The sequence below is a fragment of the Temnothorax nylanderi genome, unplaced genomic scaffold (assembly GCF_030848795.1).
Source record: "Temnothorax nylanderi isolate EJ_2023f unplaced genomic scaffold, tnyl_v1.0 TNYL_tig0328_pilon, whole genome shotgun sequence".
Taxonomy (NCBI): Eukaryota; Metazoa; Arthropoda; class Insecta; order Hymenoptera; family Formicidae; genus Temnothorax; species Temnothorax nylanderi.
In genome coordinates this window covers 147,874-170,413 of record NW_027249390.1, presented here as the reverse complement: position 1 = coordinate 170,413, position 22,540 = coordinate 147,874, and the positions used below count along the sequence as shown (strand labels likewise).

The following is a 22,540-nucleotide window of genomic DNA, read 5'->3' as shown; positions in this document are numbered from 1 at the left end:
TGTATAAAAATTGCAGATGGTATAGAAACGTTGTGGATAGAAATGTGAGAGATAAAGCAATAAGCTTATTTTCAGTGAATTGAAAGTAACTTTTTACTTGCACCAATTATCGATATATTATTATAGTTTTATGTGATATTTTTTATATAAATTAATAACACAATATTTTAATAATAAATAAATAAATAATAAAGTAAAAAATATATAAATTTAATTATCAAATTAACTGTCGAATTCTTCGCTACTCATATCTGAATCTCCATATTCACTCTCGTCGCTGATTTCGTCCTCGGAATCTCTTTCGTACAAAACACCATCATTTTCTTCCAAAAGATTAATTGGACTGTTAGAATATGCGGTACTACACGTTGGAGATTCTTGTAGCTCTTCTGTGTCTTCAGTGTCTGCGAGAAATAATAATAAATCAAACTTATTTTAACCATGCGCGAGCTTATTACATTGAATGGAAAATATTTTTTGTTACCTGAGTCAACGCTGCAATGTTCTTCAAGTTCTACATCATCAATAGATTGCGGTACTTGATCTCCACTAAACCAATTGAAAACATATTTATTCGGTTCAAGTTTCCAACCGCAATCAAGAAGGGATAAAGTTGTCGGGTTCTTCAAATGAGCATTGGTCCAGATTTGTGAAATATAAGCTGATCTGAGGTGTTCCCGAAGCTCTGATTGACAAGGCGGCAAAGAAGAGGAATCAAAACTTTTAACGTTTTCGAAAAATAATTTTTCATCCTTGTTTTTGTAAACTTTTAAAAACATGAATGCTCTCACTTCATTTATTTTATTAGTTTTTTTTTGGCCATACATCTGGCATACAAACTCCTCCAATGTATCAAATTCTGTGTCATTCGATGACTGATATTTACTCAAACTAGTAAATGCAGCAATATATTTTTCAGATTTTGCAAATAGCGCGTAAGGCCGTTTTTTTCCCTTTCGGAAAAATGCCGGATTAAAATCACAACCAGTTAGAGCATGGAAGGCAGCTAGAGCGTCACATATATTTGATCCCAATGTCTCGTACAATTTACTAACGTTTATACACCTTAATGAAGTGCCAACGCCAACTTCCATCCACACCTTTACTTCAGGATGCACAAATTTCATATTGCTTAACATTATTATCAATATATCCGTGTCTGAGCATCGCACGAGAACGTTAAATGGTGGCTGAAGCTCTTCGAAATTGCAGACATGATAGATTATTTTAGTGTCGGCCTCCTCGTGGTTTGAGCACGATTGATTATGTTCAATTGTTCTTACAACATTTCCGTTGACACCTTGATATCTGTAACATTTATAGTAGTTCACGTAAACAATTTTATTTTCAAAAAGCGGTGCCATTTCATTTCGCTCCCAGCTTGTCAAAAGATATTCCACCAAGTCTTCTTTAAAAGTAATATTTTTCAATTGAGCTGAAAAGTCAGAAGGGCGTGTCGATGAACCTCTAATTTCAATTTTTCGACCTTGATGGGTCTCTCTCAAATCGTGCTCGTGATCTTTGATCGAAGGAGAGGGATAAGTATCAAAAACGATTATCACAAACAGTGCATTATTTCTCAAAAACATATGCAACAATTTTTTTGATATGTTTGCATAAGTTATTGGTATTTTTTTCATTTGGTATAAATAAAAAAATCCGTCGTAAATGTGAAGATCTGATTCTGAAGGCGGATCGCTATCGATATTTTTTTCCAATAATTTAAGTAAGACTGATTTTTCAGTTTTGCAAATACTTGTATCAGGATGGCACAAAGAAAATGGCATAGGTGTCAACGGATATGTTAAAACTTTTTCAATATCGATTTTTTTTTAAGCGCAATAGCTAGAAGCTGCCCAAATAGGTCGCGTTGCATTCTCACTTTCACTAATTTACCCGAAACTTTTACTTGTGTTTTGGCCTGTGATGAGACAAAATTCAGGATTTTATTCTTCTTTAAACTCCGATCAAATCTATTTTGATCCAAGGTACATACATCAATGAATTTATTGCGCAGATCTTCTCCTGCCTTCTCCACATTCAGTAAAAAATCTGCTACACAATCGTCTGCAGCTCGGCCACTAGCAATATTAAAAAATAAATCCTTATCTAATGTACTATCAAAGGGATTAACGCTTTCTTCAATAAGTTTGATAAATTTTTGGAGTTGGTGACTACTTTTTTTTATCATACTCTGCTTCAAATCATCTGTCACATCTTGTTTTTTTTTTCAAACCAGTCTCTTCCATTACGTGGCTAATAATTTTTGTACGTATGCTGTGACTTTTGCACCAACGTAGTCGAGCTGATATTGAATTAGTACAATAAGAAATACCTATAAATTTAATAAAACATTGAAAAAAATTTATTATCATATGTTGAAGAAATAAATTATATTTTTTATTGCATAACAATAATATAGTAGTTACCTGTTAATTTGTTCGCAGCATCTGCATTGATTGTCTGCTCTAGTGTCAGATCTATGGGCTGCCTGGACAAATCATTGTCGGTCCTTTTAATTCCAATTCCTTTTTTCAATTCTTGTAATAGTCCTGGATGCGTTTCATCTACTCTTAATAAATTGTCATGGTACTTCACTAAGTATCTCGAGTAGTTTTGTTGATTAAATAAGAAAAATAAATTTGCAATTTTCGGTAAAACGTACATGAACATTTTAAAATCTCCTGCTCTTATACTGAAACTGAACATCAGAAAATAATCGATGAATTGAGCATACATCATAAAGAATTGTGGCGTTTTTCCGTGTCGACCTTCAAGTGTGTTTTTTTTATATTCTTTATATTCAGAAAATATATTAATTAAGATTTCATTTTGCAACGTTGGCCTATCTGACTTTTGTTCGACGAAATTTTCGAGATAGTTCTTAATCTCGGTTGTTTCGAATTCAGGGTTTGTTTCCAGAAAACTTCGAAAATGCAATATTTGTATTGCAAGTGTTACTACAGGATGCAGTCTTTTACACCGATTAAAGTGTTTGCCAAGAATGAATCCATTTACTGATCCAGCAGCTAACATATCAGCACTAGACATAATAGCAGTCACACCGCATTCATCGATAAATTTTCCTACGGCTTTGAAAAATGCTAGCTGAATATGAAAAGCACCTAAATGTACAAAAAGTCGATCAAAACGTTCTCTTTCTCGTTGGCTTGTATCTGTAAAGCTATTTTTGCGATGGCCAAATCGTACGTAACCTGCATATATTGTTGGCCGCATTCGTCAGCTGCTTGTATGCTTTGACGCATTGTTTTTTCAACTACTGCTGGATTGGTTGGCGATGAATTTATGGTAATTATTTAGAATACACGCTGTACCTCGAATATCAATGAAATTATGCTCATTCGACGCGTTTTGACACGAAACGAAAGAATCTGGCAGCAAAATGCGGCGGTCTGCCATGCGAAGCGAGATATTTAGCGTTAAAGTTGACGACTCTCAGGTTAAGAATCCTGTCATACCGACGTGACGTAGCGACCATGAATATGCCCCGCGGCCACATTCGCATGCTCCGTGGTCACATGTGCAGCGACGTACCTTAACGCGCTCAACTTCGGATCGTTATTTACAACCTCCAAATTTACTAATGTCGTATTCAGTTGAGCAAATACATAATAATCCGTGGCTCACGGTACAAGATGTTGTTGGCGATGCGAAGACATGGCCGAAATTTATTCGAAAGATGTTTTGGGAGAAAAATTTTAAGGATCATAACAGAATGATCATTGTGAATTTTGCAATTTTAAATCATATTTCCGAAGATTTTTTGCATGATATCTTAAGTTTTACGTTAAAAAACGCATACACAGAGGAGAGGAAGCGGAATATTAAGGATAGATTCCGTTATTTAAAGCACGAGGTAATTCTTTTAATTTTAATTGATAACTATATGAGCAAATAAGTATTATTATGTTTTTTATACTTTGTAGGAATTCGGGCAAATTCGACGCAGCGCTGTATACAGCTACAGCGTTTATTTGCAGGAAATGTTAGATTTAAATTTCAATCCAATTAACAAATAATAAAAATGTATTTAAATATCTAATATATATATATATAATATGTTATTAATACAACAAATATTAAAATGTTATTTCGCAACGGGGTGTATCAAATATTAATTGTGAGAAGTGTGGATGTTGCAACACAGTTTCTTGTTCCGATGTCGAAACGTGTCTCCAAATGTTATTCTGTTTGCCCGGCCTCGACAGTAGACAATGGAGGATACATCTGGGCGATGACGTCGAAGAAGATTTTTATTCTCTCAGCCCTAGGATGAGCGTGTTTAAATAGAAATTCGAATAAATATCCCTCGACATGGTGCGATCGAGTCCCGTACTTTGGAATATTTGCTCGAACTTCTCTCCAAACACGCTCAATATGCTGAGTATGGGCGCCTGTAAATTAAGAAATATTTATTTTAACATATAGGCACTTGTAACTATATATTCATATCGTTAACGTTTTACTACATGTTTTGCCATTACTTACCAGTATCTGGATCGACGAAGTTGTAGGTGTGATTGACTGTCAGATGTTGGAAGCCCTCATTGTTAAGACAATTATAGGACTTCCAGCAATCTGAAACAATCGTCGTTCCTGGCATGATCCACTCCTTAATGCATGCCAGGAGCGTTTCTTCCGTTCGATCCTCTACTGGCACAATAAAAATTTTCTTCGACTCTCGCTCGTATCCTCCAAATATCCAATTGCCTTTCAAAAGGCGACCACGGTTGTATTTACGATGGCCAATTTTTGCCTCGTCGATTTCAACGGTGCGTCCTGGACCTCCAAGTTTCTCGCTGCACTTATCGGCCCAGTACGCACAGACCTGTAAATATCAAAAATATTAATAATAATATATATAAATATATAAAAGTAGTGCATAAAATTAAAATATATTACCTCGCGACAAAAACTGAACCAGTCGACAACCGTGGTGGAAGAAACACCAAGTTCTTCCTCGAGGTCTTCCTGTCGAGGAGGGCGTAGCATTAGGAAACTCGCTATAATTTTACAAATTGTAGCGAGTTCCAAATTACTGTTTCCAAACCACGTGCCTACTTTGGCACTTTTGGAAAAATTACATGACTTGGAGACACGTTTCTTTTTTGAAGACGTTGCTGTGGAATATCTTCTTTGACATCGGAACAACAATGTGTTTTTATTAATGGTTAATTCCACACCACAATTCCCACAATTAATTTTTGATGGCAACACACCGTGTTGAATTAGAAAATCTATTAAGTTTTCTTTATTCGCCATTAACTGAATGAATTCAAAGAACAGCATTTTATTTAAATAATTTTTATTACGATTCTTATAGGCACGCAGTGCATACGACATATATCAGACGTAATATTGGCGCGCTTCACTTGTTTAAAATTTCGCGATCGTGTCGCTACATTTTGTCGGTATGACAGAGATTTCATGACTTGTCAAGTCGTCAAATATGTACTTTTCATATACCAACTATTCTCTGCTTTAACAAATTATTTCTGTTTCGTTAACTTCGACGCTTAATATCTGTAGTAGAAATAATTTGTTAAAGCAGAGAATAGTTGGTATATGAAAAGTACATATTTATATACCAACTATTCATAGAACATATAAATATGTACAATGAATAAGTACATATAAATATGTACTTTTCATATACCAACTATTCTCTGCTTTAACAAATTATTTCTGTTTCGTTAACTTCGACGCTTAATATCTGTAGTAGAAATAATTTGTTAAAGCAGAGAATAGTTGGTATATGAAAAGTACATATTTATATGTACTTATTCATTGTACATATTTATATGTTCTATGAATAGTTGGTATATAAATATGTACTTTTCATATACCAACTATTCTCTGCTTTAACAAATTATTTCCGTTTTGTTAACTTCGACGCTTAATATCTGTAGCGGAAATAATTTGTTAAAGCAGAGAATAGTTGGTATATGAAAAGTACATATTTATATTTATGCATTATAAGTATGCATACGTTTCAAATTCGCGCACTTTTGCATGCGCGTGCGGCCACAGAGCTGACAGAGCATGCGCATGTGGCCGCGGGGCATATTCATGGTCGCTACGTCACGTCGGTATGACAGGATTCTTAACCTGAGAGTCGTCAACTTTAACGCTAAATATCTCGCTTCGCATGGCAGACCGCCGCATTTTGCTGCCAGATTCTTTCGTTTCGTGTCAAAACGCGTCGAATGAGCATAATTTCATTGATATTCGAGGTGCAGCGTGTATTCTAAATAATTACCGAATTTATAGTAGTTAAATATGAAATTCTTTGTTTTGGAGATGTGTCTTCATGAATCCTGTGATTATATCCTACCCACATCGGTATATTTGGAATATTCAAGTTGTGCGAAAGCATCCAAGCAAAATTGATTTTTTTGAAAGAATTGAGACTTTCAGGAATTGAAAGGCGCGCTGGATGATCTGTGCCTAACAAATGCTCTAAAATTGTTAATTTCTTTTTTGGTTTCTGTTGCAATTCAAGAGTAGGTACATCAAAGCTTCTTCTCATTTTTTTTTGGTGGCTGTTTGGATGGTAAAGTCTCGCTCTCATTCTGGCTAACATTTGAAAGAGCTGAACACGAATCGGAATTTTTATTTATGTCTAAATTTGGAATATCTTGATAAATTATGCCAACCGTGTCATGTAAAGTGTCATTCCCTGACGTTGTATCGACGAATCGGTCAAAATTGTTCCAAGCTAATCCAGTACGTAGACATGATGTTCGTAAAATATCCTCTGGACAGACGTCCGAGTTTTGAGCTACAGCTAACGTTGATTCGGTCTCCAATTCTTCAAACGTAGTATAACTAGCAACTTGACCATACCTATGCAGAATTTTTAAAACTTTTTTACTATTGGTTAATCCCTTAATAGCAAAACCAAGAGTGATTTGCTTAGAGGGTTTGATTTCTCCGTTTGAAACAGCATAAATTACATCTTGCAAGAATGATTTAGCTAATCTATGACAAATCCGGTTTTGCTTGCGCCTATAATTAGAACTACTCAATAAAGTAACGTAGAAATCGTTCAGAAGAGATGGTATCTCTGAACATTCACCGGCAATCAAGTCCTTCGTTGTTATATTGTCCGGCAACTTATTTTTCTTTACAGACCTCGCTTTTTCTCTCAAAATAAGTGCTGCTCTGTTTACAATATCACGCTTTTGTAAAATTTCAAGGTCCGTACTTCCCATTACGGCAGCACCGTAAGGCTTTATAACTTTTTTTTTATTTAATGTTACAATACTGATTTTATTTTGAAAAGTTTTTAGTAAATTGTTTTCTAAATACCGTGCAGGGAATGCTGGACATTGATATAAATTGTCTTTTTTATATTCTTGTTTCAGTAAATTAGTGTATAATGTTTGGCAATAATTCAGAAAAAAACATTTCTTTTCTGATATAACATTTTGAGCAATGAACGAACAAACTTGTGCATAAACATTTGCTCTAATATTTCGCTTTTCGTGCCATTCTTTTGATGGTTGCTGTGCGAGGGTAAGCGATTCACAAGTGCTTTCAATTTTGTTTTTACAACTGGCATGATAGTATGCAGATTTGTCTTCAGATTTTTTTGCATCTTCAAGTGCGTTCCATAAATCTATATCTTCAATCAACAAAGCTTTGCTTTGTAGCCTTTCAAAAGTTGCTGTTTTAGAAATGATGTGTAAATTTTCACAACGACCTTTGAACGTTTTGCGTTTTTTACCGCAAAAAAAAACATACTGCTGTATCTTCGGATTCTTCAAACTCCTCTTCGTCAGACATTTTTTCCTGCACATCTTCGTCTTGCTGTTCTTCCAATAATTCTCCTTCTTGAGATTGAAGCTGGTCTAAATCTTGAATTTTTTTTGATTCAGAAACGACATATTCGAGTTTGCTAAAAAAATATATTACTATTAACATATTTGTTAATAATAAATTCATTTGAATTTGTAAAATTAGCGAAAAGAAATCACAGCCTAAAAGAAAACTCCTGAAATCATGCTGCGAAGCGCGCCAAAAGTAGTAGAGACGCCTGGTCGAAAATCGGACGCTGTAATGCATCTATATACACTTACCTTGCCTTTAATTGATTCGGTGGCGTTTCTGAACTTGTAGAAGGCTGAGAATTATCGATTGGTGTCGGTTTGTACTTTCTTGAGAGTGCAGTAAATCGCTTGTAACATTCTGAATGATAACCTTCATTTTCAGTTAGTTGAGCAGGCAAAGTTAGATCACCATACACTAGCTTATTTGGCTTTTTTATAGCTAAAATCTCCAAACATTTTTTAAATTTTTCTTGATCAAATTTAATAATATTTCGGTCTTTCGGCTTCTTTCGGCACACAAAACAGTATAATGATTGTGAAACCATGCCTCACAGCACGTTCTCTCGCACGCACGATTAAAGCAATATCGGTGCGTAAAAGATCCAATTCACTGATTTATTCACAGTGTATATATAATCGAACGTTTCGGAAGATCCAAATATGACTGACTATATCGGAATTGATGTCTGTAAAAATGTTAACTATAATTCAAGTCGTTTTAAATGATATTGTAAAACTCACCCGATTGCCATCAAGAGAACGAGACAATTACGAGTATAAAGAGTGTCATCCGAAAAGGTACAATACTGCATATAAAGAGATGGAATCAACCAACTTGTCAGGAAGACAAATACGAAATATCTAACGTCGATTCCGTTTAGTCATGTCACGGGTCATGGTGACCAACCATTATAAATAACAGATGAAACATGAGGGTCAACAATATAAACATTTCTAACGACAAAAGCGGTAGTACATCTTAAAGCACAGTACATACACAAGCGATCAGCATGGTTTACAATTTATTTAATATGGATATTTGGATACATAAGCTTGGTGAAGGAAATCTGTATCCGTTTGAGAACAGCTATTTATGTTTATATTCTCAGGCTTTCTTTAAATTGTTTGAAATTACTTTCAAAACATAACTTGTAATAATTTTAGTATTTAATTGACAGTAACATTGGTAAATAATAATGAACTTTTAACGAATGAATTTTTAGAATAAGTTATGAAAAACAATCATTTCTTACAATGAGATTTATATAGGATCGTGAATTTATTATTTATTAATATGTTGAATATATTAATTTTCTTTGACATTAAAAAAAATATTAATTGAAAGATAAATTTCCTTACCGAAACATAGATCATAATGGAGAGTAAATAATAGTATATTGTGCACCAAGGGGCGAAAGTAGCGTTTTTCAGACGAGTGTGAAGTTTGCCGCCCGACCACTTTCCACCCGCTAAACAGGGAGGAAAGTTGTAACTTTCCTCCCTAGGGAGGAAAGTGGTTACTTTCCGCCCGCTATGCCGCCTTGGCGTGAAATTGACCGCTTTCGCCCCTCTCTACAGGCATGGAAAGTCGAACTTTCCGTGGAGGTGTTGTGAAAAAGTGATTAACACATCTATAAGAAAACTGTCTGTTCATTAATATTAATAAAGAACATAATTGTCATGATTTGACTATGGGCCATTCCGCGTGAACCGGATCAGTCACCTCTCAGAAATGAATCAAATTTTGCATATCGGTAGTTTCTGACGAGATAAAATATGGTGTCAAATATATTTTTTTTAATTGCAAATTTTTTCGATTTATGAATAATGGAAAATTTACTGACTTTTTAGTTAATAATTGCATAACTTTTTTCCTTTAAGTGTAATACAAAAATTTTTTTAATAAAAGTTGTCACAAAAGGACTATATTTTATGATGAAATTATTTACAACATAAAAAAAAATTATTTTGTACTATTTATTAAACAAATTATTTTTCAATAATTTTTTTAACTGTCAGGGAGACGATCAAAAAATAAAAAAAAATTTTGTTAGAAACTTTCAAACTTCCAATATACCACAAAAAATTTTCGTCGATGTGTTTTGTTTCGTTATCGAGAAAATAATTGTTTAATTTTTGTACGCGTGAAGAATCGGTACTTGGTGCGGCAGCCACGTCTGTACGGTGACCGCTCTCGCTCGCTGGCCGCGCGGCGCGCTAGGCGAACTTAATATCCAAGTTAATTTTCTCAAAAACGAAATTAATAGCATCGTTCTTAATTTTTTATAATGCATAGAATGGTTAAAAAATTCAAACAATACTGTTTTCGATTTTTTTTTGGATTTTTATTTTTGTTTTTTTGTATTCTTTTTTCTGTTTTATAAAGCAAAGTAACATTGTCATAAAAAATAAAAAATAATTGTGAAAAAAAATAAATGAAAACTTAGTAATTATTTTATGCTTAACGCATAATTTTCAATGTGGACGTATTTTCCGATCTCGAGACAATTTTGCATTGTATTTGTTTTGTCGTCAATGGTAAGAAAGCATGGAATTGTCGCGTACCCTGTAGCGTTATTGCTGTTTTAAATCGAGAGTCTAGTTTTGTTTTTTGGTTTTCATGTTCTTGAATGGTGCAAAAAGCAAAACTCATAGTTTTTATTGTCGAATGGGCCCATTCATACAAGTCTTTGGGTGTTAAAATATGACCAGTATTAGTTCGTTGCAGGCTTGTGCGAGCAGCAAGGCGTTTGACTGTGCCACCCACACCATCGCATGGATTTTTGCCGTGAGAGGTTGCGAAAAAATGCCACTCTGCTTTAACTTGAAAATCTTTTTCATGATGTTAGATTTATAAAATTACTTTTATTCTTATATTGGGCAGATGCGCCATCAGAGAAGTAAATTAATTTTTTTACGTTTGCGCTTCCAAATTCACTTTTTAATTTTACAATTAATTTATGTTGGAAGAGATGGACAGCGACCGTATTGTGGTGTAAATCTTCCGATATCACGACAAAGCTTAAGTGCTTGATTTCGTTTTCATCACGATAATAAACGACGAAAGGATGAATAGTTGCCTGGTTGTTGTTCCAGTGGAAACTTTGAATTTCATCTTGCACGACAAATGCATAATTCTCCGCAAAATCTCCGAGGACTAAAAATTCGCCGGGTTGTAAACTATTTTTGCAATGTTGCATGTACGCACTTTGCTCTTTGGCAATAAAATTGTGCATTTTTAGTTTTTCAAGCAACTCTTTCAAAATTTCAAGAAATTGTTCACTTGACATTATGATATTTTCTAAAGTAGAGCGATCTGTGTGTGTCCATCTGCTATACGTCAAATTTTCGACAAAATTTTCTTCAAACAAATGTTTAATTTCTTTAATAACGATGTCTACCGTTGGACAATGATCACATTCGTTAAGATAACAGGGAAAACCTGGAGTTTCGCAAGTAATTTTCTGTAATAAATCCTGATATGTCCTTTTGTACGACCGAGATATGGAATTAATTCCTGCAAGCATAAGTTTGAAATTTTGGTGTATTTTACACACGCACACTGTATGCGTTCCAGGTGGACCGACTACAATGCAGTGTTTAGGACAAAGTTCTGCAAATTTTGTAAAGCCGACTTTTACCTCTGGCTTTTCAGCTTTAAATTGAACATATGCTTCTTTGAAGTTACATAAAATTAGTCGTTTTTGAATGTAATCTTTTTCGCCATTTGCATTTCGTACAGTCACATAATCTTTTCTGCCAGGCATTATGCGGCTAATTTCATCGCTATTATAAAATGCGATAACGTCTGAAATTACAGAATTTGAAAGTGTACGAGAAGGTCTTGGATCCGGAGACGATCCAAATCCACGGTCTTGTTGGAGTTCCTTGGCCTTACGAACCATTCGAAAAGAAACATTAAAATTGCGTTCCAAGTCTCTAATCGACCAACTGCGTGGAGTCATTGTGAGAAATTTTATTTTATCTTGGACGCAAGTTGCATTGTGTACTAATTGTTTTATGTCATGCAATAATTCATCTGCGACATCTCCAATGTACAATGATTCATCATCTTCTAATTGATCGGTTGGTTCCTCATTTCCTTCAGAAATATCAGGATCCATCACTATAGAAGGACCGAGATATGAAATTAATTCCTGCAAGCATAAGTTTGACATTTTGGTGTATTTTACACACGCACACTGTGTGCGTTTCAGGTGGACCGACTACAATGCAGTGTTTAGGACAAAGTTCTGCAAATTTTGTAAAGCCGACTTTTACCTCCAAACTTGCGTTTTTTGCAATATTTTGTTGTTGCATTGTTGACAACGCAATACCTTCACCTTTATATATTCTCATACGACAATTAAAACATATGTAATCACCAATATTTGGCAACTTTTTGCGTAATGAGGAGGACACGTGAGTTATTTTATTTGTAACCCAATTATGGCCACTAAGCTGCAAAGGATTGCAGCACCGATTTTTTGGCATTTTGCAGGAATATAATCGAAACAAAACGAAAGGAAGTTTGATAACCGCTATTCTATGTGCACAACATCTATTTTTTCACAACACCTCCACGGAAAGTTCGACCTCCATGCCTAGAGAGGGGCGAAAGTGGTCAATTTCACGCCAGGGCGGCCATGCACTTCGGGTCGAAAGCTTTTTCAGACTCGTGTGATTTGCTGCCCTCGCCTTCGGCTCGGGCGGCAAACTTCACACTTGTCTGAAAAACGCTACTAGTACCGATTCTTCACGCGTACAAAAATTAAACAATTATTTTCTCGATAATGAAACAAAACACATCGACGAAAAATTTTTGTGGTATATTGGAAGTTTGAAAGTTTCTAACAAAATTTTTTTTTATTTTTCGATCGTCTCCCTGACAGTTAAAAAAATTATTGAAAAATAATTTGTTTAATAAATAGTACGAAATAATTTTTTTTTATGTTGTAAATAATTTCATCATAAAATATAGTCCTTTTGTGACAACCTTTATTTAAAAAATTTTTGTATTACACTTAAAGGAAAAAAGTTATGCAATTATTAACTAAAAAGTCAGTAAATTTTCCATTATTTATAAATCGAAAAAATTTGCAATTAAAAAAAATATATTTGACACCATATTTTATCTCGTCAGAAACTACCGATATGCAAAATTTGATTCATTTCTGAGAGGTGACTGATCCGGTTCACGCGGAATGGCCCATATGTATTGCCATTTTGACAACGTCTACCAAAGATTTATAGCCGTATTCATAGTCCTTCCTTGAGGAATAAGGATTCCTTGTTCCTTATTAGTTATTCTACATTTCATTAACCTTCCTTGATCGATCAAGGAACCTTAAAATTTATGAAGTGTAGAATGAGGAACAAGGAATCCTTACTCAAGGAAGGACTATAAATACGGCTATTAGCCACCTTTCAGCGGAGGTAGAATGTGATTTTTAATCGAAATAGTGCATAAACTGTTTGTAGACAAAAAATCAGCTTTGTAGATTAATATTCCGCGGCGGAAAATGCAAAACTTCTCCGCGAACTGCAATGGCCCGGAGCGCAGCGGCCGCGGTCACGCGCTTGCATTCCATTGCGTCTACCGAGGCTTTAGCAACATGAGACGATCGGTAGACTGTATTTTTTGGATGTCTTATTCAATAAACTATTCCAGAAAACAAATTCAGCCTTGTAGATATAAGTCAAAAATGTTTGTTTTTTCCACACTTTGCGTGGGTGGTAGACCTGACATGGCAACGCTTCCGACGCGGTAAAATATTAATTTCCGGTATGTTTTTATGTCATCTGTGAGTATGTGAAATTTCAATCTTGTAGATATAATACATTTATGCAACTTTTTGCAACATGTTGTTTAATTTTTTATTCATTTTTGCAACATTAAAAGTTTGGTAGAATTGCACTTTCATCATTGATACTGTCTAAACTATTATAAGAAAAAAATCTAGCTTTATAGATATTAACGCGAAAAATCTGTCGCTATCTCCCGGGCTATAAAGTCATCCGACGCTGAAAAAACCGGGTATAATACTGAAACCTTATATTCTTTACTGGCTGCATCAAGTTACACTAGTTCAGCTTTGAAGAACAGACCTAAAAATTACAAAAAGTACCAAAATCAGAGAAAATATCCCTTCTGCATATTAAAAAAATATATTAATATTTTAACACTGATAACTTGTCAACTCTAATAGACCCATATAAATTCATGCCAAATATATTACATTACTTTCATCGATCAGTTAAACTCTTGTAAAAAAAAGTAAATAAATATGAGCTCAACATACAATCCAATAGAAACATAACATTAAGAATCCGAAGCAACATGTTATACACAACAAAGAGAATTATTTATAATAATCAGTCATCAAAAAAGTCGAAAATATAATATTGAAACGATGCAAATATACAATTATTAATATAACATATATACCTTTATCATCCAACATGGAAGCGTCATTCCAATCAACGGAATCCGTGACCTTGGCCATGAGCAATTAGCTTTATCACCTTCGACGTAAGGAGACACGAATGCCAGGCAACTCCTAAAGGAAGTGTGTGTACCTGTAAACCGGGTTATAAATTACAAAATAATAATCGCACTTGCAAAGACATCGACGAGTGTCAAATTTATGGCATATGCGATCAAGAATGCATACATTCTCCAGAATCGTATAAATGCCAGTGTCAAGAGGATTACCTGTTTAATGACAAGAAAACTTGCAAAGCGCGTGCTGGAGAACGCTCTTGCTCTTGCTTGCTCTTCCTCTTCTTCTAATTTAAGCACCCGCTTCCCTGTAGGACATGATACGGCCAGCGATCTTCGTAACAAAAGGTCGATAACGCAAGGCACAAAAGGCTGCTCTTGCTTGCTACGAATCAAATCCGTCCGCCATTAACGGAAAATTACGCCGCTGACTCGAAAGAGACAGCCTCCCCACTCTCGTACTTCGGGATGTGCTTTGTCTCACTTCCACTAACTTCTCCTAACCTAAAGCGCTTAACTGTTACTAGAGGAACACTACACCAACCAGCGCGGCAAGTGTTTCCGCCTCCTGTGGGCAGAAACCATAACTCGCCGGTAGATGAATGCGCCATCTATAGATAGAGCGGTGCTTTTAGCACTGTGAGCGTGAATCGGATTGAAGCCTCATAGAACCGAACAAAAACCGTAAAAATGTCACGCGCGTGATAAAAAAAAAGATTTTTAACATATAACAATAATTAACATATATATAAACATACTAGACAATTTGATACAGTTAATATTTATGTCATATAATAAAACAATTATATGTAGTTATGTTGTAATTATAATTATATTATGCAACTGTAACTATTATTCCAAAAACACTATAAGTACGTGTTTACTAGAATAAAAATTACAAATAATACGATATTTATAAATACAACATAATTACATATAATTATATTATTGTAGTCAGAAACAAGCAACAAAATCATATGTTGCATATTCTGGTAGGGCACGGTCCACAGAATATTTAAATAACAAAAAGACCCGAGCAACAAATTCTTTTACTTAATTTTTAGCCATCGAAGTCGTAGGTAACGGTCGACGCGGAGATAAATTATTTGTTTATGTGCAGTTAGGGGCGAGCAACAAAATCATACGTTGCATATTCTGGTAGGGCACGGTCCACACAATATTTAAATAACACAAAGACCCGAGCAACAAATTCTTTTACTTAATTTTTAGCCATCAAAGTCGTAGGTAACGGTCGACGCGGAGATAAATAATTTGTTTATTGCAGTTAGGGGCGAGCAACAAAATCATATATTGCATATTCTGGTAGGGCACGGTCCACAGAATATTTAAATAACAAAAAAACCCGAGCAACAAATTCTTTTACTTAATTTTTAGCCATCGAAGTCGGGATAACGGTCGACGCGGAGATAAATAATTTGTTTATTGCAGTTAGGGGCGAGCAACAAAATCATATATTGCATATTCTGGTAGGGCACGGTCCACAGAATATTTAAATAACAAAAAGACCCGAGCAACAAATTCTTTTACTTAATTTTTAGCCATCGGAGTCGTAGGTAACGGTCGACGCGGAGATAAATAATTTGTTTATGTGCAGTTAGGGGCGAGCAACAAAATCATACGTTGCATATTCTGATAGGGCACGGTCCATAAAATATTTAAATAACAAAAAGACCCGAGCAACAAATTCTTTTACTTAGTTTTTAGCCATCGAAGTCGTAGGTAACGGTCGACGCGGAGATAAATAATTTGTTTATTTGCAGTTAGGGGCGAGCAACAAAATCATATATTGCATATTCTGGTAGGGCACGGTCTACAGAATATTTAAATAACAAAAAGACCCGAGCAACAAATTCTTTTACTTAATTTTTAGCCATCGAAGTCGTAGGTAACGGTCGACGCGGAGATAAATAATTTGTTTATTTGCAGTTAGGGGCGAGCAACAAAATCATACGTTGCATATTCTGGTAGGGCACGGTCCACAGAATATTTAAATAACAAAAAGACCCGAGCAACAAATTTTTTTACTTAATTTTTAGCCATCGAAGTCGTAGGTAACGGTCGACGCGAAGATAAATTATTTGTTTATGTGCAGTTAGGGGCGAGCGACAAAATCATACGTTGCATATTCTGGTAGGGCACGGTCCACAGAATATTTTAAGACCAAAAAGAGCCGAGTAACAAATTCTTTTACTTAATTTTTAGCCATCGAAGTCGGGATAACAGTCGACGCGGAGATAAATAGTTTGTTTATTGCAGTTAGGGGCGAGCAACAAAGGGTGCGTTCCCTTTGGGCGCTTACACGCTATAAGCGCTCACGCTTATAAGCGCCATTTTCAACCGTTCCATTTGCTGTTTAAGCGCTTAGAATTGCAAACAAAAGTCGTTCCATTTGGATGCGTAAGCAACATTAAAATGGAAAATGAAAAAGAGGTTATTTTGTGCTTGATAATTTCAATATTATTTGAAATATTTTTTGATGATGAAGATTCTTTATCTGATCTTAAAAAAAAATGAATTAGAAACCATTATAATATTTCTTAACAAATACATTAAATGTATTAAACATCCAATATTACGGCTGCAAAATTATGTGGAAAAGGTTATACCATCGTATACTGATGTGCAATTTAAATCACATTTCAGGTAAATGTAATATTTTTTTTGTAAATATTTACACAAGTTAAATTTATTTTAGACAATAAGACAAAGTTATTATATATTTACAATATATTTACAATATACTTGAATAAAAAATAAATTATGTTTTATTTTATATTATATTGTTTCTTAAAAAAATTTTTTAAATTTATAATTATATTACAATAGAATGAAGCGTACAACATTTCATCATATCTTACATCTTATAAAACCTTCATTACTAAGATCAAAGAGTGGTCGTAAAACATTATCACCGGAAAAACAATTTCTTATTGCCATATGGAAAATGGCAACACCAGATTCGTATCGGTATGAGACTTGTTAAATTTTTTAAAAATTTTTAAACTGTACTGTTTTTCTTTTTAATTTTTAAATTATATTTTCTTAATTATTTATAGATTAATTTAATTATTTATAGATCTATTAGTGAGAAATTTAATGTTGGAAGAGGTAGTGCATTAAGAGCTGTAAGAAGAGTGTCAAAAGCAATTGCCAAATTATCTCCTTTGTTTATTACTTGGCCACAAGGTAATAGAGCACAAGAAGTTATGATGGGATTTACTGTAGCTAGTGCTTTTCCCAGAATAATAGGAGCAATTGATGGCACTCATATTAATATAAGAGCACCACATGTTTCTCCTGAGTGTTATGTTAATCGGAAAGGGCATCATAGTATACAATTACAAGTAATTTAAATTCTAATATATTTTTCTTTAAACAGTTAAGTTCTCTTACAGTTAAATAAGTAATTATAATTATTTATTGTTAATAGGCCGTTTGTGACCATGAACGGAGATTCATCCATTGTGTTGCTGGGCACGTAGGTTCTGTCCATGACCAACGTGTATTTCGTTTGTCCGAAGTTCATAATTATTTACAAGATCCAAGAAAGTTTTCTAATGATAGTTATTTAGTAGGCGATGCCGCTTACTCTCTTCATGAAAATTTAATGACACCATATCGGGATAATGGACACCTAACACATAAACAAAAAAATTACAATTTTTGTCATTCATCCGCTCGAATGGTTATTGAACGTACATTTGGCTTACTAAAAGGAAGATTTAGAAGCTTATTGACAGTACTCGACATGGAACATGTCGATTTAATTCCCGAGTTTATTATTGCTTGTTGTGTTTTGCACAACATCTGTTTATTACACAATGACAGTTTTCCAATAGATACAGATTTGGTACAAGACAATGACAATATATTAAAAAATCCAACCAGAGGAAATAATGCAGGTTATACAAAACGTGATGTAATTTGTGATAATTTACCTATGCGAATTGTATAAAAATACATAACATTAAAAAACATTACGACATATTTCGTTTTATATATTTTATTTTTATATAAATTATGTTGTACATATCACATCATTTATCCCCTTTTTTTTTGCGTAACGATACAAAAAATATATATTTTTTTTATTATCACTTACTAGTGATAAGTATACCAAGTATCACATGTGTTAAGTTCTAATAATATCATTAGTAGTATTATAATAATAAGCAAAACTTAAAACTATTTATTAAATCCAGTATCACATGTGTTGAATTCTAATAATATCATTAGTAGTATTATAATAATAAACAAAACTTAAAACTATTTATTAAATCAAGTATCACATGTGTTGAATTCTAATAATATCATTAGTAGTATTATAATAATAAACAAAACTTAAAACCATTTATTAAATCAAGTATCACATGTGTTGAATTCTAATAATATCATTAGTAGTATTATAATAATAAACAAAACTTAAAACCATTTATTAAATCAAGTATCACATGTGTTGAATTCTAATAATATCATTAGTAGTATTATAATAATAAACAAAACTTAAAACCATTTATTAAATTTTTCTCAAAAGAAACAAAATAAACTTGAAGGAAAAATGAAATAAACTTAAACGAACTTAAAAACTTAAAAAATAAGTTATTACTTATATTTAAACAAATTGTGCAAAAATAAATTATATTTGTACTAAATTATTTTTTACTCAAAATATCTACCATTTTTTCAAATGAGTCAAGAAGTCTCTCACGTATCTGCATGTTTTCTTTATGTCTTCTTTCAATTGTTTCTTCGGTTAGCTTTCTATCTTCTTTTAAGTCTTCTATTAATTTTTCCGTATTAGATGTTTGTCGAAGTTTTTCTAAACAAAATAAAATATTATTACCACTTGCATAAGATAAATACACGACTTGTTTGAATATGTAATCATCTTACTAGGCTTTTCGTTTGTACTCGAACAGCTATCGTCACTGGACGTACATTCAGATTGCGACAGTGTCCTTTTTCCAGTTGATGATACAATGCTTACAGGGTACATAAATGGCTTTTCACCTAGTAAAGTATCCATATGCTAAAAAAAGATTTTAATTAATAAGTTACTTATATATTAGATATTGTCGAGACAGTTCCATTAAGTTAAATAACTTACTGAGAAATATGTCCATGATCGGGTTTCATTGCCGGATTTATTATTGTGATCTTTCACGGCTTTGTATGTTCGTTTTAGTCCAGAAAATTTAGACAAACATTGTGCTCCTGTCACATTATGGCCATGTTTCATCATTTCGCCCGCAATTAAGGACCATACTTTTTTTGAGACATTTTTCCACTGACGAAATTATTTTGTCTTATATTATATTCTTCAAGCAATAATAGAATAGCTTCATGTGGCCATTTAAAACCTATAAAAACAATTGTATTTAAAAAAAGAAATTATTATATAAAGTTACTAGTAAAAAAGTTATGAAAAGTACCTCCAATTTCTTCATTTGAAGTATTGTGCAATTTTTCGTGTACTTCGATAGTATTATTATTGTTAGTATTATTATAGGAAGTATTATTATCTTTGATAGTATTATTATTGGAAATATCCTGTATCTCTTCATTAATACTTTCATCTAAATAAAGAAATTATAAATAAATTTATTATTAAATAAATATTACATACATAACTAATATATAAACTTACATATACATTTTATTTTATTTTTTTTTACTTACTTTTATTAGTTTCTACAGAGAATTGTAATTGAGAGGTAGCTCCGTATATATATTGTTGTGCAAAATCAGGATCTGTAATAAGACAAACTTTGTACATGCACATTTTTAGATCATTTGAGAAGTAAAATTAGATAATTAATTTGGTATACTAATTTTGTATTTTAACAAAATTTGTTCAATTAAATATTACGTTATATATATATTCAATTTACCACTTCGAAGTTTTTGATGAATTTGGGGAGTTTCCGTAATGTTATATATAACACCATCAATTAAATATTGTTCCTCTTGGAAGTCCATATTTCAGGCACTTACAAACTCTGTATTATATTACGATAAATACTAGTCTTAAGGCCAATTCCACAAATTACTTTAACTGGACGTTCACATTCAGATTGCGACAGTGTCCTTTTTTTTCAGTTGATGATACAATGCTTACAGAGGACATGAATGGCTTTTCAGCTAGTAAAGTATTCATATGCTGAAAAAAGATTTTAATTAACAAGTTACTTATATAAATTAAATATTGTCGAGACAGTTCCATAAGTTAAATAACTTATATAGAGAAATATGTTTGAGTTTAATTAACGATACCCAATAGGAATATGTTTGTTTAATATAAAACAAATTGTGCATGAAAAGGAACGTGATTTTAAAGGTAGTATGGGCAGGACTCAGAGAAGAGTCTTTCGTTCACGAAAAAAAACTTTAATACAACTCTTAAGACTAATACAAATGATCTGTAGGTCGGTAGTTAGATTTAGCACAAGCAACGATATCCGAAGTATCCACACGCAATGGATTTAGCGAATTTGCGGAATGTCAGTCAATACAAAATACTCAATACAAAAAAAATTATAACATCGGTTATACAGCTTATGATAAGATTTTCTTTGCATTGACTAAAGTTTAAGGTTATGCATCTATCTAACTTAAATTTAAGATTAATACTTACGTATTGAAACGTACGAAAGAGCTTGTACGATGAGTATTCCCCGAGAGTCAATTCCTTTATCAACTTCTTCACAATGCTGTTCACGATAAAAATTAAAAGAGTTATAAATATCCGTCTTAAAGAGAATGAAACGTGAAAAGTAACGTTCATTTAAAATTTATTCAGACAAATTTGCATAGCTGCATAATCATATGCATAATGAAAATTATCTAATTGCTTGCATGTAATTATGTAGCTGTGCTAATTTGTTGGTTAGGCTCTTACCGATGAGACAACACAACGTTCCTTTTGGACGCTTATACGCATAAAGCGCTCACGCTTTCGCTGCCCTACCTCGATGGAATAAGCGTTTGTGAGCACGAGTTATAATGTCACGCTGACGTCATCAATGTTCTTACAAGCGCTCACAGCCCCAAAAGGAACAGCGTAAGCAACGCTTATAAGCGCTTTAAGCGTGTAAGCGCCCAAAAGGAACGCACCCAAAATCATATATTGCATATTCTGGTAGAGCACGGTCCACAGAATATTTAAATAACAAAAAAACCCGAGCAACAAATTCTTTTACTTAATTTTTAGCCATCGAAGTCGTAGGTAACGGTCGACGCGGAGATAAATTATTTGTTTATGTGCAGTTAGGGGCGAGCAACAAAATCATACGTTGCATATTCTGGTAGGGCACGGTCCACAGAATATTTAAATAACAAAAAAACCCGAGCAACAAATTCTTTTACTTAATTTTTAGCCATCGAAGTCGTAGGTAACGGTCGACGCGGAGATAAATAATTTGTTTATTTGCAGTTAGGGGCGAGCAACAAAATCATACGTTGCATATTCTGGTAGGGCACGGTCCATAGAATATTGAAATAACAAAAAGACCCGAGCAACAAATTCTTTTACTTAGTTTTTAGCCATCCAAGTCGTAGATAACGGTCGAAGATGCAATATTTATTAGTGGCATTGTTTACAGAACCTTATATTTCGAAAATTTGTTTACGCTATCTTAAAGCAACAAAAAAGCAACAAATTCTGGTGTATTTGTTTTTTGGATTTGAGCACTCTATATGTGTTTTTTTAGTATGTGGTGGGGCTAGTACTTGTGTCAAGCTGGCCCCCCCCCATGCGAAAAAAAATATATAGAGTGCTCTCAAATCGAAAAAACGTTTATACCAGAATTTGTTGCTATTTTGTTGCTTTAAGATAGCGTGAAAACATTTTGGAAATATAACGTTGTTTAAGATGTAGTCAATATAGTGCTGTCTGTTAAGTATTCGGATATACGTATTTTCTAAAAAAACGTTATATTTCAAAAATGTTTTCACGCTATCTTGGAGCAACAAAAAAGCAACAAATTCTGGTGTATTAGTTTTTTGGATTTGAGCACTCTATATAGGTTTTTTATTATGGGGGAAGCTAGCTTGACGACAAGCTGGCCCCACCCATTTCGATCGCGATTTCGTGCTAAACGGTTTGAGCAACAAAATCCGGACTAGAGCAACAAATTAGCACATAATTAGCACTGAATTTTTTAAT

At 33.5% G+C, this 22,540-nt stretch overlaps 2 protein-coding genes across 2 annotated transcripts; one reads left to right on the top strand and one right to left on the bottom strand.

Annotated features, from left to right (window-relative positions):
• Positions 1 to 4,094: 4,094 nt before the first annotated feature.
• Positions 4,095 to 5,013, bottom strand: LOC139781298 (uncharacterized). The gene is made up of 3 exons (XM_071720149.1): positions 4,924 to 5,013; positions 4,510 to 4,849; positions 4,095 to 4,415 (listed from the first exon to the last, which is right to left on the bottom strand). Exons 1-3 carry the CDS (start codon positions 5,011 to 5,013, stop codon positions 4,204 to 4,206), a joined length of 642 nt encoding a protein of 213 aa, XP_071576250.1. The 3' UTR covers positions 4,095 to 4,203.
• An 11,842-nt stretch (positions 5,014 to 16,855) lies between these two features.
• On the top strand, positions 16,856 to 18,240 carry LOC139781303 (putative nuclease HARBI1). Its single transcript, XM_071720154.1, has 6 exons — positions 16,856 to 17,019; positions 17,203 to 17,343; positions 17,453 to 17,474; positions 17,556 to 17,720; positions 17,807 to 18,115; positions 18,205 to 18,240. The coding sequence occupies exons 1-6, from the start codon at positions 16,856 to 16,858 to the stop codon at positions 18,238 to 18,240; spliced, it is 837 nt and encodes a 278-aa protein (XP_071576255.1).
• Positions 18,241 to 22,540: the final 4,300 nt, after the last annotated feature.

Bases quoted from the DNA above. Each gene is read 5' to 3' on its own strand.
- LOC139781298 (XM_071720149.1), bottom strand. From the start codon at position 5,013: ATGCTACGCCCTCCTCGACAGGAAGACCTCGAGGAAGAACTTGGTGTT. The intron at 4,850-4,923 runs GTAATATATTTT...TGATATTTACAG, and splicing joins GGTTCAGTTTTTGTCGCGAG to GTCTGTGCGTACTGGGCCGA. The intron at 4,416-4,509 runs GTAAGTAATGGC...CTTAATTTACAG, and splicing joins CTTCGTCGATCCAGATACTG to GCGCCCATACTCAGCATATT.
- LOC139781303 (XM_071720154.1), top strand. From the start codon at position 16,856: ATGAAGATTCTTTATCTGATCTTAAAAAAAAATGAATTAGAAACCATT. The intron at 17,721-17,806 runs GTAATTTAAATT...TATTGTTAATAG, and splicing joins ATCATAGTATACAATTACAA to GCCGTTTGTGACCATGAACG. The intron at 18,116-18,204 runs GTACTCGACATG...ACACAATGACAG, and splicing joins GATTTAGAAGCTTATTGACA to TTTTCCAATAGATACAGATT.